The sequence below is a fragment of the Musca vetustissima genome, unplaced genomic scaffold, assembly GCF_032173495.1.
Source record: "Musca vetustissima isolate MV318-11 ecotype Yass unplaced genomic scaffold, APGP_CSIRO_Mvet_v1 utg14081, whole genome shotgun sequence".
NCBI classification, from domain to species: Eukaryota; Metazoa; Arthropoda; class Insecta; order Diptera; family Muscidae; genus Musca; species Musca vetustissima.
Genome location: NW_026889025.1, coordinates 1 through 18141, shown reverse-complemented (window position 1 = coordinate 18141; position 18141 = coordinate 1). Strand labels below are relative to the sequence as shown.

At 34.5% G+C, this 18141-nt stretch overlaps 1 protein-coding gene across 1 annotated transcript in view; it reads left to right on the top strand.

The window, feature by feature from the left end:
- The window catches only part of LOC133336773 (kinase D-interacting substrate of 220 kDa-like), a gene marked incomplete at its 3' end in the record, with an annotated part of 35183 nt that extends 17045 nt beyond the window's left edge, over positions 1 to 18138 (top strand). Inside the window, exons 2-5 of the mRNA XM_061545053.1 lie at positions 13850 to 14182; positions 14244 to 16851; positions 16933 to 17098; positions 18026 to 18138. Coding sequence (XP_061401037.1) covers positions 13874 to 14182; positions 14244 to 16851; positions 16933 to 17098; positions 18026 to 18138 — 3196 coding nt within the window. The remainder of the gene's footprint in view (positions 1 to 13849; positions 14183 to 14243; positions 16852 to 16932; positions 17099 to 18025) is intronic.
- Between the last annotated feature and the right edge of the window lie 3 nt (positions 18139 to 18141).

Genomic DNA, 18141 nt, shown 5'->3' with positions numbered 1-18141 from the left:
ATATGTAAAGATGTTTATTGGTTTGTTTACTAAATGAGGGATAAGGAAGTAGAAAGAGATTATAAATAAATGATGGAGATGTTAAGTCCATTCTGAGTCTATGCAGAGATCAAAAACAATTAAATGTTGTAGTTTTTTTATTTTCAAGTAAGGAGTATTAGTATTTTGGTGGGTGGTAGTGAGAGACAACCAGTATAAAGAGTACATGTGGTATAGGGAAAATATAGAGAGATCCATTTGAAATGAGAATAAGACAGATGCTTAGACGATTGTTTATTTGAATTTTGGTGGGTGTATGATTGTAAGGCAGAAATCATTGGAAATTAAGCGTTTAGACGTTTGTTTACTAAATAAGGAGTATGGGTATATGTGTTAATGGCAGAGAGCATATAGGCAGTTTTTGGGTATATAGGGAGATATTTAGTGGTTTGTTTATTAAATTGGAGATATAAAATGTTGATTTGTTTAATAAACAAGGGATGTGAGTTGTTACAAGGTGGATGGGAGAGGGTTTGAGAAGCAGGTATAAAGCATAGAGGTTTGTTTATTAAATCGGCAATATGTTTACTAAACAAAATGAACGAGTTTGTTTGGCGAGTGAACATTTTTAAGGAGTGCAAATGTTTAAAAGGTTTGTGAAGCATGCGGAATTTTTGAAAACAGTTTTAGAAAATAGGAGAATTAAAAGTTTCATTCTTTGTAAAAAAAAAACGATTTTTTGCTAATAACATTTAGATAGAATAAATTAAATTAATTAATTTTGAAAATTTAGAAATAGAAAAAAATATATCTTGAGAATAAAAATAAAAAAATGTAAAATCTTGAAAATAAAAAATATGGAAAATTAAAACTAAAAAAAATTAAAAATATGGAAAATTAAAAATAAAAATATAGATAATTAAAAATAAAAAAATATGGAAAATTAAAAATAAAAAAATGGAAAATTAAGAATAAAAAATATGGAAAATAAATAATTTTAAAATATGGAAAATTAAAACTAAAAAAATTTAAAAAAATATGGAAAATTAACAATAAAAAAATATGGAAAATAAAATAAAAAATCGAAAAATGTTTTTATGAATTTGATTCCTTAAAATGTTTGTATCGTGAAATAGTAGAAGTGTGTAATGAAATAGTAAAATTAAAATAAGTTAATATATTTTCTGAACATTTTTTTAAATTTTTTTTTTACAAAAATTAATTCTAGAAACAAATATTTCTGGGTTTGAAATATCATTATTTTTTTTAATTTTTCTAAAATTCCAAAAATTAAAAAAATATATTTTTTTATTTTCAAAAATCGACAACAAAAATTACGATTTTTTCTCAAGTATTCAAGTAGGTGAGAGTCCGTAACAAAATATATGTTTAGAGGTCTCGAGGAAGATTTTGGGAGTTCCTACAAATTAGGTTTATATCAGGGATGTCTAAAAAATTCTCGAAAAAAAAATCATAATAAAAAGTGTGTCAGGGTAATTAATAATCCACCGTAGGAAACGATTTAAGAAAGGAGAAGCGAGCACACGATATTGACAAAAAGCAACAACAACAACAATTTCTTCAAGCACGTTTCTCAATGGTGTGTTGCTCTCTGTTGTTATACTCAAAAAAGCAACAATTCTCCCAACCTCTTTAAAAATGCCGTATGGCTTCCGTAAAATTTTCAAATCAAAACACACACACAAACATTCACAGTTAGGTGGGGGTCTGATGTGCCGGCTACCTTTTTTTGCAAAACCCGCCATCAAACAGATGATGGCGATGATGATAATGTTGCTCAGCACACTTATGATAATAATGATTACAAAAAAATATATAAATAATAAACGATTCATAACGTATTGTACCTTGAACGTGATCACAACACGGGACGCGTTTCGGATAATTTTTTTTAAAGAAAAATATTATTAATTTTTAAGCAACAAATCCAGAAGAAGGCGAAGAGAAGCAACATAAGAAATTCATTCATTCAATATTTTTTTGAAGTGGCGCGCGTGTGCATCTAAAAAATAAAAAATAAATAAAAACAAAAAATTAAATAAATACAGAATTAAAAATAAATACAGTGCCTCCCAGTTAATAAAATATAACAACAAGAACAAAAACAACAACAACCCAAACCTCTTAACCATAATCTTGTCCATCAAATAAATAAACATAAGTGGCAAATGATTGATGTTGTCAACGAAGTCTTCGTCCTCATCCTCATCGCCGGATTGTCACCTTCGTCGTCGTCGTTGTTGTCATATTTTACGTCATTTCTGTTAGCAATCATAAACAAATATTTAAAAACAAATTAATTATAAATTTTTAATTGAGATAATCGAAGAAAGACGTTAATATGCCCGAATATCAGACGGCGGTGGGCCTCTTCTACAATCTACCTTGAAATTTGCGGAATTGGGTAGCTACTTTCAGCTGTCATTTAAAATGAAATGGTATCGAATCAAGTGGAATGATATATGTGCATAGGAGTGTGTGCGTGAAATATTGAAAAAAAAAATTATTCATATGCTTAAGTAAAAAAATCTTCAGGTCTTAAAACAATGAGCCTCTTTTGACAGTCGAGCAGCACCAGTGAAAAAAAAAACACCTAGGAAGGGTCTTATCGCGTTTGACGCCACCTTTAACAAGCACAACCAATAACTGTCACTCATCTCAATTTTTTTTACTGTGTGTGTGTAGCGTTCGGTTGGTCGTATGCGTAGTATTGTAATCTATACTATCGCCGAGAGTGCTGCAGTTTGTTTTCCACCCATATAAATATATAGTGGAGACCGTGACTTTCCACGATATCATCATCATCATCAACGTCGTTGTCGTCGTAGCACCACTTGAGTACCCTCTTCTACTCCAAAAGGAATCACAACAAAGGGGGTAGTAAGTGTGTGAGTGAGCGATCGAGGAAAAGAAACAACAAAAAATAAACAAAATAACCGTTTCGTCTTGTTTCGCCCTTTTAAATACGCCTAATATAACGGGAAAAATGTTTATAACGTTCAATACCACCACCACAACAGCCACCACCTCCAACCTCGACATTGTCATCAATATCATTGATGCCGCGTTATAGCTGTCAGAATTGTTGTTTTATTACCGCTACTTGAAACAGCCAATATCTATCTGGCCAAGTTATCACCCATCCATCCATCCAGCCATACGATAACTACCGTGACATCTAGACAAATAATTATCTTCACTTCATCACTATCCAAAGTTTTGAACGGAAAACGCGCAAAAAGAAAATAAAAAAAAAAAAAATAATTTAATTTTGTGTTGTGTATAAATGCTGTGACCCGTCCAACTAAACCGTTTAGTATGAAATTATCAAAGAGTTGGGATGAATTAATTTTAAGTGCGTCGCGGTTAAGTTTAAATAATTTACGCACGCCCGGCAAGAAGAAAAGTAAAAATGTTAGTATCCAAAATCGTTTTTTATTATTATTTATATATACAAATATTAATAAGAAAATAAACAATAAAAAATAATATGTGAAATAGTGCAAAAAAAAAAAATAAAAAACAAAAAATGGAAAATAAACTATCATCAAGGGCATTCAAGGACTAAGAGAAAAAATGTATGAGATTAAAAAATATATATTTGTGAAAATGTTGATTTTAAAGAACATGTTTAAATTTCTGAATTTGTTAAAAAAATAAAATGTTGCCTATGCCTCTATGTGAGATATCCGATTGTAAGCTTGATAACGTGTTGCTTTATTTTTGAGACATACTAACTTTCGAAGTCCCTAATTTTAAAGAATTAAAAAAAACATATTTTTTAACTATGAAAGAAATTAAAAAAAGGATGCCTTTTCACATTTCCACAAAACCTGTAATTTTTGAGAAAAAAATATATGTGTATATGTTGGAGTTGGAAAGTGTTGATATGGGGAAAATATCTTTATACAAGAAAGTGTTGATCACCATTTGAGCCATGATAATTTAACCCTTTAATACCCAATTTGTTCTTCGATCTCAAAACAAGATTTTTTTTTTGCAAAAAATATCATTGTTTCAACGAGTTTGCTCCGAAGTCTACTTAAAGAAAATTATCGTTTTGGAAGATTTTTGATATTTTTATTATCTGAGCTTTTATATTAACATGGAAAAAAATTTTTTTTGAGAATTTTCGATAATTAAAAAATCTAATAATTTTTAATATTTTTTTCGAAATCATACTGAACAATTTGTTATCTTAGTAGTAAAGGGAACAGTCCATAACTGTAGGGGAACAGTCCATAACCGTTTTTTTTTTTTTTTTTTTTTTTGAATGAGGAAAAACATTTTTTTTTTATTTATTTCGAAGAATTGTAAATTTTTTTTTCTATACGGAAAATTTACGAATGGTGGCTTTCGATTTTTTGTCTATACACAACAAATTGGCCCAAGGGCCCTGATGATTTTTTATAAAGGAAATAAATTTTCACAGAGGCCCTAGCGAAAAATTGGCTCATGTGTCCTAAAGATTTTTTTCTATACGAAAAATATTTTTTAACGATTTTTTTCTCCTGCGGAAAAATGGACCAAGGGTCCTGACGAATTTTTTTCCTATACGAAAAAAATTGGTCCTGACGATTTCTTTTTTTAAATATGTTATTGATTTTTTTTATTTATTTCGAAAATTAAAAATATGAATTTTTTCTATACGGAAAAATTTACCAAGGGTTCTTTAGAATTTTTCTATACGGAAAAAAATTTCCCATGAGTTCAAGCGATTTTTTTCTTTACGGTAAAAAATTGGAACAGGGATCCTGACGATTTCTTTTTATACAGAAAAAACTAACACAAGGGTCCTGATGAACGATTTTTTCTTTACGGAAAAATTTTACCAAGGGGACTGACAATTACTATCTTCAACTATTTTTTGATACAGAAAAAAAAATTGGCCCAAGGTTCCTGACGAAAAATTGGCCCAAGGGAATTGACAAATTTTTTCTTTACGGAAAAAATTTTCCCCAGGGACCCTAACGAATTTTTTCTTTTACGGAAAAATTGACCAAGGATCCTGCCGATTTTTTCTATATGAAAAAATTGTCCCACGATTTTTTTTTTCCTATACTGAAAATTTTTTCTATAAGAAAAAAAAATTGGACCAAAGGGACTGACGATTTTAAGCCACGGGTCCTGATGAATGTTTTTCTATACGGAAAAAATTTACCAATGGTCCTGACATTTTTTTCTATAGGTAAAAAATTTGAACTAGGGGACAGAATTTTTTTTCCTATAGAAAAAAATTGGCCCAAAGGAAATGACGAATTGTTTTTCCTATAGGAAAAAATAGAAGACGGGTGCTGATGATTTTTTTTTCTTAAAAATGTTTCTATCATAATATTATATATTGGGAAAAAAGAAAACCATTATTTTTATATGAACTATAGGACTTCATTTAACATGCTTCGTAATGTCCGATTTTGTTTTTGTTGTATGATTTTTTTGCCATTTTAAAGGCTTGCATTTTTCCCGTGGTCAAAGAAAAAACCATTTTAAATCCATTTTAAACACCCTGTAACTCACAACTGAAAGCACCAAACAAAAAACAGCAAAAGAATTTTTTTACTGCGAAATGTCAACCTTTCAACGAGCATAAATCTGAAATTGTTTGATCGATACTTTACGAGAAATCTATTAGTACAGCCAAATGCCGAAAAAAGAATGGATTTCTTTTCCCCAACCTAATATTTTGAAATCCGGAGATGAAACCCATCGGTCCAAAATCGTTTCGTATTGGAAAATGTCCGATTTGATACAAATTGTGTATATCCCAATATACGACCACTCCTTCTGCTACCTCCCCCAAAAAATGGTCGGTATTTTGCTGAAAATGAATTGAAATAATAAATGTCATATTTAAATAAAAAAAATCTTTAGGTGGCACATTTTTTAACCACATCGCATTTTTGGTAAAAAAATACATCCCTTCCAATTACACCCCTTAATTTTTTGAAGAAAAAAATCCTATTTGAATTTGATTTTTTTCCTATTAACAAATTATGCAATTCCCATAATTCATTCACTAATGATCGGTTTATGTATAATGTCGCTATTAGTAGAATATAATGCCACCTAATGATGTGGAATATGTTGAATAACGCGAATAAATATTGGCATTAAAAGTGATGGGCTACCTACGAAACACCCTTTAAATCATTTGATAAATACCGAAGCTTTGATTATTTTCACGGTGACACCAAAATGACACTTAATTTCGAAGAAAAATGAAATTGAAACACAAAACAGTGGCATTAACAAATATTAAAATCAATTTCTTAACACGTCAAGTCAATTTTGAAAATTGAAATGACTTAAATTCAAATAATTTATAGGCATGACATGACAATATTTTCGTGGTTGTTGTTGTAGGCCATATTACTAGCCTACATTGTTGTTATGAGGAAGACATTAAAAAAAGGATTTTCTTTTTGTTTTCACAGAAAAAAAATAATATCCAATAATTTATTGAGAAGACCAAATGACTTTTTTACGTCTAACAAAAAATTTCCACTCTTCACAAATTTGTGAATATAGAAAAATACTAAGACGTCAAATGTCAAAATGAGTGATAAGAAATCCAACGGCTAGCCACCAGTAGACAGTATCTGTCATCATATTGAAACAAACAGAACTCCATCGATTGTAAATTATTTGTATTGTTATTATTTGTTTTGCATTTGATATATTAAGTGGCAAATTGCAATTGACATCAAAGATCACCCACCATCCGTAAACAAATTTTAATCGGCCATGATTTCCTAAAAATTCCCCTAAAATGGCGATAATGTGGGTGCTCGCGCGCTCTGTACACCCACTTGAAAAATTGAAAGTTTATTTTTATAAACAAAGTTTTGATTTGTTTTGTCAAATGTTCTATTTTTAATTTCAATTATTTATTTAAGTTGCATGAGGAAGTGTAGAGTTTTGTTGTTTTTGGTTTTTTATAGATTATGTGATTTTTTTTAATATTCAAGAGGGATTATTTTTGGTATTATAGGGTGGATCATCTGATTTTGCCGTCACGCGTAGATACTTGTAACGACTGATTATTATCATAATAATCGGTAGTAATCAGTAGAAAATATACCCCTATGTGGAGTATATTTTCAAAACTAAATTAAATCGATAAATAATCCGTAAGGAAAGTAGTAAAGTCGGACAGAGCCGATTATATGATACCCACTTTGGGTATATTCAACAAATGAATCCTAAGGGACCAGTAACATTCAATTGGATCCATAAACATGTCATTCTGCAATTCATTACGCTGTGCCAAATTGCGTGCAAACCGAAAGATATTAAGGGACTTTGGTACAACATTTACCTTTAATCGGACGAAAATATATACGGGAGCTATATCTAAATCTGAACCGATTTTCAGGAAACTTAACACACATCATTCTAGGCCTAATTCATTACGCTGTACCAAATTTCGTGCCAATCGAAAGTTATATAGGGACTTTGGTGGACCATTTACATTAAATCGGACGAAATTATATATGGTAGCTATATCTAAATCTGAACTGATTTTTCCCAATTTCAATAGAGTTCGTCCTTGGGTCAAATTTCATCCAAATCGGATCATAAATGCGACCTATACTTTGTTCACAAAAATGCATGGACGGACTTACATGCGTAAATCGACTCAGAAAGTGATTCTATGTATATTCTCAGAAGTAACCATGTGTCTATCTCGTTTCCTTTTGCCTGTTAGAAACATATGCACAAAGACATAATATCCTGTACCTGTACCCTGAAGTGTATACAAAAATAAGAACAAGGGCTATATATAGGCGTAGATTTATTGAAAATATTTTTTCAAGGTCTTTAAAAGGCGTGAATTTTTTGAAAAAGTTAGAGGTCATAATAGGCATGGATTTGTTAAAAAAAAAAAAAATTATGGGTCATAATAGCCGTGGATTTATTAAAAATATTTTTTTCGTGTTTATTATTTTATTTAAAAAAATTCAAGATCAAAAATCCAACCGAAATTATTCGCCTCTTTGCATTAAATATGATCCATAAGAATACCAAATATGTCAAGGAATTCCAAAAATTCTGTCTGCATTTCACTAAATACCATTGGCAGAAAAAAATAATAACAAATGAAAACAGTAGTAACAACAGCAATGTATATCATATGTATGTCAACAAAACAGAAATATCACAACAATAAAACAAAACAATAAATAATTTGAATTAAATTTCGCTTAAAAGAAAATTAAGATAACAAATAATTTATATGACTAATTCCTCTAATATTTGTTTGGCATATTCCGCTGTCGTCTGTGTCATTATGCAGTGTCATAAAAACGGAAAGAGATGTGATGTTGTATATACACACAAACACACACACACACGGTAGATAACCATGAGTAGTAGGGATGCTGTGACATTCATTTCAGAGAAATATGACAATGACAGTTAGTAGGTGTTTTGAAAACAACTATTTTGTTGTTATTGTTGTTGTTGTTTTTCGCCCCCCTTATAACTACCACTACTGTTGTTGGTTGGGGTGTGAGATTTAACAGTAGCCATGCCACACTAGAGTGGTGGCTTAGTTCGGTTGAAACCCCCCCATACGAGTGTGGTACTCGAAGAGCAGCTGCTATTGCAACGTTATATATATTTCTTGTGATAAGATAAAATTAAAAGAAAACACAACACTTTTTTCCATTATCAATCATCATGTCTACCTACCAACCTACCCAGCAGCCAAGAGGCAGTAGATCCAAATACTTACCCTTGCTTGTCCGAACACATGTCATGCAAAATATATACATACATCTCGATGTCATTTAATTTGTTTACACATTTTTCGAATGTGTCTTTTTTGTTGTTTACAGAAATATTTCAAGTTTGCAGTTATTTTAGTCGTTTGTCTACTCCATCATCTATGATACTCATGGCTGGCAATTAGTAAGCATATTTTTTTTTTGGGCGATTGTTTGTTTTGAAATATTAATCGGGGGGCTCGACTAGAAATTGACCCATTACTATCAAAACAAAAAACATGTGCGATATCTTTTTTTCTATTTTTAATGGCGAAAATATTCAAAACATATATTTCACGTGTTAGAAATGTGCACGCATTTCAAATTTCTTGTACAGGTTGCTAAGGTCTTATAGGGTATTAATTATTCGTAGACAATTTTTTAGTTGTGTATTTATTTTAATTTTTTTAATTAGTCATTCCCTAAACTTTTAAAGCAGACATGATTTCCTCTTTTTGCAAAAAAAAATTTTAATTTTTTTGGAAAAGAAATTAAAGGGATTTAGTTTTGTTTTGTTCTTGTGTGATAGAAAGAAATATGAAAATATTTATCTAAATATTTAAATTCATTGTGGGTGGAAACTTTTTATATTTTTGTTTCATTTGCCATATTTTGTATTTAGTACACCATTTACAAAAAATCGGACGAAAATATATATGGGAGCTATATCTAAATCTGAACCGATTTTTATGAAATTTTACACACATCATTCTAGACCTAATTCATTGAGCTGTGCCAAATTTCCTGCAAATCGAAAGATATATAGAGACCGTTTACATTAAATCGGACGAAAATATATATGGGAGCTATATCTAAATCTGAACCGATTTTTCCCAATTTCAATAGGGTTCGTCCTTGGGCCAAACAAGTAACCTATGCCAAATTTAATCCAATTCGGATCATAAATCGGGCCTGTACTTTGTTTACACTTTAACATGGACAGACAGACGGACGGACGGACATGCATAAATCGACTCAGAAAGTGATTCTATGCATATTCTCAAAAGGAACCATGTGTATATGCCGTTTCCTTTTGCCTGTTACAAACATATGCACAAAGACATAATACCCTGTACCACAGTGTGGTGAAGGGTATAATCACACCACCATTAGGTGCACTATGTTTATTAGGGTAGTGGATTTTTTTTTTTTACAAGGAAATAAATATTTTTTAAAAATTATATTTAAAAACAGTGAGCGGAGCAGTATAGTCGGACGGGACCGACCATATGATACCCTACACATCTTCCACGAAAATCTAACTTTCTATGATTCTATATTCAGAGCATGGGCAATATTTTGCGATATTTTTACCCGACTTGTCAACAAATATTTCTAATATTCAGTAGACGAGGGCTGTACTTGTACAGATTCTTCTTACCGTGGGTTATGTTGTGATGTTGGGGTTTCAATTATGGCATATAGATCGGCTCAAAAAAAACCCACCCCCCTACACACACAAAAAGTTAAGTTTTCCGCCGTCTAGTGTGGTAATGGGTTTGTAAATACGTAAGCACCTGTAAATATTTAAATGTAACTCCCACCTCCGAGTACATACGACAATATAATTGGTATCAATTTAAAGGTCAACCACTCCTCTTGGATATACTATCAACTTCTCGGGTCTATGTCCTTCTGGAGTAAATATATTTCCTATAGAATACAAATTTTGTAATTTTTCACACAATAGTCAGGGTCCATTTGAACCGCTAAATATTGACCGATCTTTATCAAAACAAGCATGCTTATTCTTTGGCCCAATCCCCTTCTCCTTGTAGAAATTCGCGATGTTTGGGCCATAATTGCGGCCTCTAGAGCAACCACAAAAATCGACAAAAATTAAGTATTTGGTCCATTTCATCTCCTAAATTTTAAACGATCTTTACCAAAAACAATAGGGGGTCTTCATTGGCCAAAACCCATCCTACATGCAAAAATTCGTGAAGATTGGTTTATAACTGTGGCATGTATCGTGTTTACAAATTATAATGAACAAACGAACAGACGGACGGACACACATGTCTAAATCGACTCAGCTAGTCGAGATATGATGATCGGTATACTTAAAGGTGGGTCTAGGACCAATATTTCGCGGCGTTACAAACTCTTGAGGCTGCACAAATCTATGATACCCTGACAACATAGTTGTGTAGGGTATAAAAATAAAATATTAATATTTTAAAAATGTAATAAATATCTATATATTATATAACAATTTTTTTCAAGGGCTATAATAGGCGTGGATTTATTAAAAATATTTTTTCAAAAAATTTCCTAGATGAAATGATCTGAGTATAATTTTTTCTTCGAGTACTCCCTGTGGGCTTTCCAATGATCCGATGAAATTATTTTTTTTTTTCAAAATTTCCGATATGAAATAATCTGGGTATAATTTTTTTTTAGAGTACTCCCTGTGGGTTTTGCAATGATACCTTCCATATGGACCTATCCCTCCCAGATTGTGCACAGTGGCATTCGTTGATAACGTCTTGAAAAAAAAAAAAATTAAAAAATATATTAAATGATCTGAGTATAATTTTTTCTCAGAGTACTCCCTGTGGGTTTTGCAATGATACCTTCCATATAGATCTATCCCTCCCAGATTTTGCACAGTGGCATTCGTTGATAACGTCTTGAAAAAAATATTTTTTCAAAATTTCCGATATGAAATAATCTGGGTATAATTTTTTCGTAAAGTACTCCCTGTGCGCTTTCCAATGGTACCTTCCCTCCCTGAATTAGCATGATACGATTCATAAAAAAAAATTACTAAATTCCATTGGTATAATTCGTTTTTAACTTCACACTACTGTGTTATACTGATCAATATAACTGTTATACAGTATGGTCGTGTATACTTTGGTTTGTGTCTTCGCTAGTTAAAATCGTTTTTATTTTAACGTTCATCCTTCACCACACTGTGAAGCAGGGTATTACGTCTTTGTGCATATGTTTGTAAAAGGCAAAAGGAATCGAGATAGACCTGTGGTTCCTTTTAAGAATATGCATAGAATCACTTTCTGAATCGATTTATGCATGTCCGTCCGTCCGTCTGTTGATGTTAAATTGTAAACAAAGTACAGGTCGCATCTTTGATTCGAATTGGATGAAATTTGGCACAGCTAATTTATTTGGCCCAAGGACGAACCTTATTGAAATTGGAGGAAATCGGTGCAGATATTAGATATAGGTCCCATATATATATATATTCGTCCGATTTTAGGTAAATGATGCACCAAAGTCCCTACATATATCTTTCGATTTGCACGAAATTCGGCATAGCGTACTGAATTATGTCTAGAAAAATGTGTGCTAAGTTTCGTGAAAATCGCTTCAGATGTAGATAAAGCTTCCATATATATTTTCGTCCGATTTTATGTAAATGGCGAACCAAAGTCCCTATATTTCCTTCGATTTGCACGAAATTTGGCACAGCGTACTGAATTGAGCCTAGAATGATGTATGTGAGGTTTCGTGAAAATCAGATCAAATTTCGATATAGCTCTAATATATATTTTCGTCCGATTTTATGTTAATGGAACACCAAAGCCCGTTTATATCCTTCGATTTACACGAATTTTGACATAGCGTACTAAATTAAGACTAAAATGATGTGGGCTATGTTTCGTGAAAATTGGTTCAGATTTCGATATAGCTCCCATATATAATTTAGGCCGATTTAATGTAAATGGTGCACCAAAGTCTCTATATATCTTTCGATTTACACGAAACTCGGCATAGCGTACTGACTGGAGTGTATAATGATGTGTTCTAATTTTCGTGAAGATCGGTTCATATTTAGATATAGCTCCCATATATAATTTAGGCCGATTTAATTTAAATGGTGCACCAAAGTCTCTATATATCTTTCGATTTACACGAAACTCGGCATAGCGTACTGACTTGATTGTATAATGATGTGTTCTAATTTTCGTGAAAATCGGTTCATATTTAGATATAGCTCCCATATATAATTTCGGCCGATTTAATGTAAATGGTGCACCAAAGTCTCTATATATCTTTCGATTTGCACGAAATTCGGCATAGCGTACTGACTTGAGTGTATAATGATGTGTTCTAATTTTCGTGAAGATCGGTTCATATTTAGATATAGCTCCCATATATAATTTCGGCCGATTTAATGTAAATGGTGCACCAAAGTCTCTATATATCTTTCGATTTGCACGAAATTCGGCATAGCGTACTGACTTGAGTGTATAATGATGTGTTCTAATTTTCGTGAAAATCGGTTCAGATTTAGATATAGCTCTCATATATATTTTCGTCCGATTTTATGTTAATGGATCACCAAAGCTTCTATATACATTTCGATTTAGACGAAATTTGGCATAGGATACTGAATTAGGTCCAGAATGATGTATGTTTAGTTTTGTGATAATCGGTTCAGATATAGATTTCGATATAGCGGACGAAAAATATATATATATATATATATATATATTTTCGTCCGATGTTAAGTAAATGGTAAGAAGCAACTCTATATCTTACCAAATGAAAAATTTAGTATAGGTTGCATGTTTATGGATCCAATTTCATTTTACTGGTCCTTCAAAAATGCAACGACTCTTAGGATTCATCTGTTGAATATACCCAAAGTGGAGAAGGGTATCATATAGTCAGCCCCGTTCGACTTTAATTTTTTTTGTATTTATTATTTGTTTATACTTATATTATTAATATTTATTAATATTTTTATATATATAATATATTTAATATTTATTATATCCCAGCAAGCTTTTTAGATCGGACTTCTATCATGAAGTCAATTTTTTCTACGACTTATAGTTATCAACAATTTCTATACTAAATATTTATAATATTACACAGTTTGACTTGTTTTTTTCATGTTGTTGTAAATCATAACAAATATGTTGTTGTTGTTTTAAATGGAAATATTAACACTAGCTACAGGATATGCTTGTGTTTCAGCTTTATTATAAATTGAATTGATGGAACTGCATGAATCCCCTTTTTTGTTTTTATCTCTCCCGCTTTCTCTTTATCACCTTACTAATCGTTATCGTTATTTTTCTCTTTTCGTTTTTCTCTCAAAACTTTAGAACCTAAATCGGTTTGGAGATTCTATGGGTTCGCTGGGACATCGAGCACTTCTGCAATATGTGGACGCCAATGATATATCCGGTTTGCGTTCCATCTTAGATAGTCGCCATCTGACGGTAGATGATCGTGATGAAAATGGTGCCACACTGTTGATGATTGTTTCGACACGAGGTCTAACGGCATTTGTACGTGAGCTATTGGCCCGGGGCGCTGATGTTCAGGCCGAGGATAATGACAATTGGACGGCACTCTTGTGTGCCTCAAAGGCGGGGCATTTTGAGATTGCTCAGTTGTTGTTAGATCATGGAGCCGATTTGGAACATCGTGAGATGGTAAGGAAGATTTTCAATTTTCTATTTCAATTCCATTCTAATTTGTATTTCCTTCTTTCAGGGAGGCTGGACTTCATTGATGTGGGCTGCCTATCGTGGCCACACCGAATTGGTTCGATTCTTCTTGGAGAAAGGTGCCGATGTCAATGTCCATGGTAATTACCATTTGGGACCATTGCTGTGGGCCGCTGGCCGTGGCTTTAAGGATATTGTAGAAATGTTAGTAACCCGCGGTGCCAAGGTAAATGTGGGCGATAAATATGGCACCACTGCCCTCGTGTGGGCCTGTCGCAAAGGCAATGTAGAAATTGTCGATACCCTCTTGAAAGCTGGTGCTAATGTTGATACAGCTGGTATGTATTCATGGACACCACTGTTGGTGGCGGCCTCTGGTGGCCACACCGATTGTGTTACCTCTGTTTTGGAAAAGAAACCCAATGTCAATGCATTGGATAAAGATGGCATGACCGCATTGGCTATTGCCGCCAGAGAAGGTTATCAGGAAATTGCTGCGGCTTTAATTGCTGCCGGTGCATATATCAATATACAAGATCGCGCAGGCGATACACCTCTTATACACGCCGTTAAGGGTGGACATCGCAGTGTTGTCGAAGCTCTACTCAAGAAACATGCTGATGTCGATATCCAGGGTAAAGATCGTAAAACCGCCATTTATACCGCCGTAGAGAAGGGTCACAATCAGATTGTCAAAATCCTCCTGCACACAAATCCTGATCTCGAAGCTGCGACCAAAGATGGCGACACGGCTCTGTTGAGGGCGGTACGCAATCGCAACTTGGAAATAGTACAAATGTTATTAGATCGTAAGGCTAAAGTGGGTGCTAGCGATAAACGTGGTGATACATGTTTGCACATAGCAATGCGTGCCAGGTCCAAGGCAATTGTTGAGGCTTTGCTGAGGAACCCGAAGAACAGTCAATTGCTATATCGGGCCAATAAGTCGGGAGAGACACCCTATGCCATTGATACAGCCCATCAGAAGACAATATTGGGTCAAGTATTTGGTTCACGACGTTTGAACACGAACGAAGATTCTGAAGGCATGTTGGGCTACGAGCTATACTCCTCGGCCTTGGCTGATGTTCTCAGTGAACCGACTCTCACCACACCCATTACCGTGGGTCTCTATGCCAAATGGGGCAGCGGAAAATCGTTCCTGCTCACCAAGTTAAGAGAAGAAATGACAAATTTTGCCCGTCAATGGGCTGAACCTCCGATACGAACAGCTGGTCTGCTATTCCTAGTTATTTTCCATCTGGCCCTTATCCTCGGCACCATTGTCGGCCTATGCACCTGGTCATTTACCTGGGGTCCTGTGGCGGGTGCCAGTTTCCTGGCCTTTACATATCTCCTGCTTGCCATCATCCGCTATTGCAACTACCAAATGGATATGTACTGGGCCTACTCGATCGATCATGGCATACAGAAACGTATTGGACGTCTAAGACTGATTTTCCAAGTGGCCTTTTGTCATCCACCCGGTGCTCAGGCGGATAGCCAAGCAAAGCCAGTACGTTTCCACTTTGCCGAGGCTAGTAGTGCATCGCCGACAGGTGAAGGAGCTGTGGCCCATATGTTAGCCTCCTTGTTTGAGGCCATAGAGGTCCACTATGGTTGGCTATCAACTCGTCTCTACAGAGCTTTTCGCCCCAAACCCCTGAAAGTTACAGCTGGTTGGCGCTGGCGTCGCATGTGTTGTGTTCCTATTGTGGTAATCTTTGAAATGGGCCTGCTAACCCTCATTGCAGGCGTTTCCTTGGTTGTGGCTTACTTTGCCCATGGTTCCAGTGTAGATAGTAACAATGTCCTCATGTCAATTTATGTAATCTGTGCCATTTTGGTCACAATTATCTGTACCAATCTGCATGTATTGGCTAAAGCAGTTGGTGCCCTCTTCACATCGCAGGGCCGACATTTGAAGCGAACCATTCGTTCGAGTGAAGGAGCACCGCTTACAGCCTTGGGCACCGAAGTGGCATTAATGACAGATATGATTAAATGCCTCGACGCTTTCACCAATCAACAAAGTCGCCTAGTGGGTGTTGTGGATGCCTTAGATTCCTGTGATACCGAGCGGATCCTCTCCGTTTTGAATGCCATACAGACATTGCTCTCTTCACCAAATCGACCCTTCGTAATGCTGATTGCTGTGGATCCACATGTTATTGCCAAGGCGGCAGAGGCAAATAGTCGTCGTCTCTTTACCGAGGGTGGTATTGGTGGTCATGATTTCCTAAGGAATTTGGTTCACTTGCCGGTGTATTTGCAAAATTCCGGATTACGTAAGGTACAACGGGCTCAAATGACAGCATTGTTATTCAAGCGCAATTATGGTGAATTACAATCTGATGATGGACCCACATTGGGTCATTCTGTCTCGGCCAGAAGGCTATCGAATGCATCGGAAATTATGTCAAGTCAGGAGAAATTACGTGGTCCCTTAGGAGGTGGTCGTGGTGCTGCATCGGGTAAGAAGTCATTACGGCTCTCCGAATCTGTGGCCAGTTCAATTGGTTCGAATCTACATCGTTTGGGTCAAAATCCTCAAGGTGTCTTGGATATGTCGAGAATTATGTTAACCGATGATTACTTTAGTGATGTTAATCCACGTAGTATGAGACGTTTGATGAATGTTATTTATATTACGGGTAAGTGTGCGGCAGAGGAAGGGGAGGGAACTGTTTTTTAATTTTTCATTTAATTTAATATGTTTTTCTTTTTGTTTTCAGTTCGTCTCCTCAAGGCATTCCAAATTGATTTTAGCTGGTATCGTCTAAGTTCTTGGATTAATTTGACTGAACAATGGCCATTGAGAGCCAGTATGATTGTGCTGCATCATGATCAATTTATGGAATCATTCGATGACAGCGTTCCCCTGCAAGCGGTCTATGAAAAGTAAGTTACGAGATGAGGTCTCTTAATGATCTACAACAGAAATGCTTACTTTATAAGGGCCAATGATCAGTATAAAGACCTATTGGCCTATATATACGCCTATGGTCCCTATACATATCAATTGGTCTTTATAAAGACGTGTGGTCTCTATACAGACCAATAGGTCTTTATAAAGACCTGTGGTCTCTATACAGACCAATAGGTCTTTATAAAGACCCGTGGGTCTTTATACAGACCAATTGGTCTTTATAAAGACCTGTGAGTCTCTATACAGCCCAATTGGTCATTATAAAGACCTGTGGTTCTCTATACATACCAATTGGTCATTATAAAGACCTGTGGTCTCTATACATACCAATTGGTCTTTATAAAGACCCGTGGTCTCTATACAGATTAATTGGTCTTTATAAAGACATGTGGTCTCTATACAGACCAATAGGTCTTTATAAAGACCTGTGGTCTCTATACAGACCAATAGCTGTGGTCTTTATAAAGATCTGTGGTCTCTATACAGACCAATTGGTGTTTATAAAGACTGTGGGTCTCTATACAGCCCAATAGGTCTTTATAAAGACCTGTGGTCTCTATACAGCCCAATAGGTCTTTATAAAGACCTGTGGTCTCTATACAGCCCAATAGGTCTTTATAAAGACCTGTGGGTCTCTATACAGCCCAATTGGTTCTTATTAAGACCGGTGGGTCTCTATACAGCCCAATTGGTATTTATAAAGACCTGTGGGTCTCTATTCAGATCAATTGATCTTTATAAAGACTTGTGGGTCTCTATACAGCCCATTTGGTCTTTATAAAGACCTGTGGGTCTGTACACAGCCCTGTTTGTCTCTATACAGACCAAATGGTCTTTATAAACCTCGGATTTTTAATATATATATATATATATATATAATTATTCCTTCTCTTCTCCAGAGTCCGCCCCAAATTGGCCTGCTTACGTGAAGCCGCTCCCCTTCTCGAATTGGATCGTGATGAGCGCAAATTAGATGCTTTCCTACAATTGCATAAATCTGATTTATTGGTAGCAG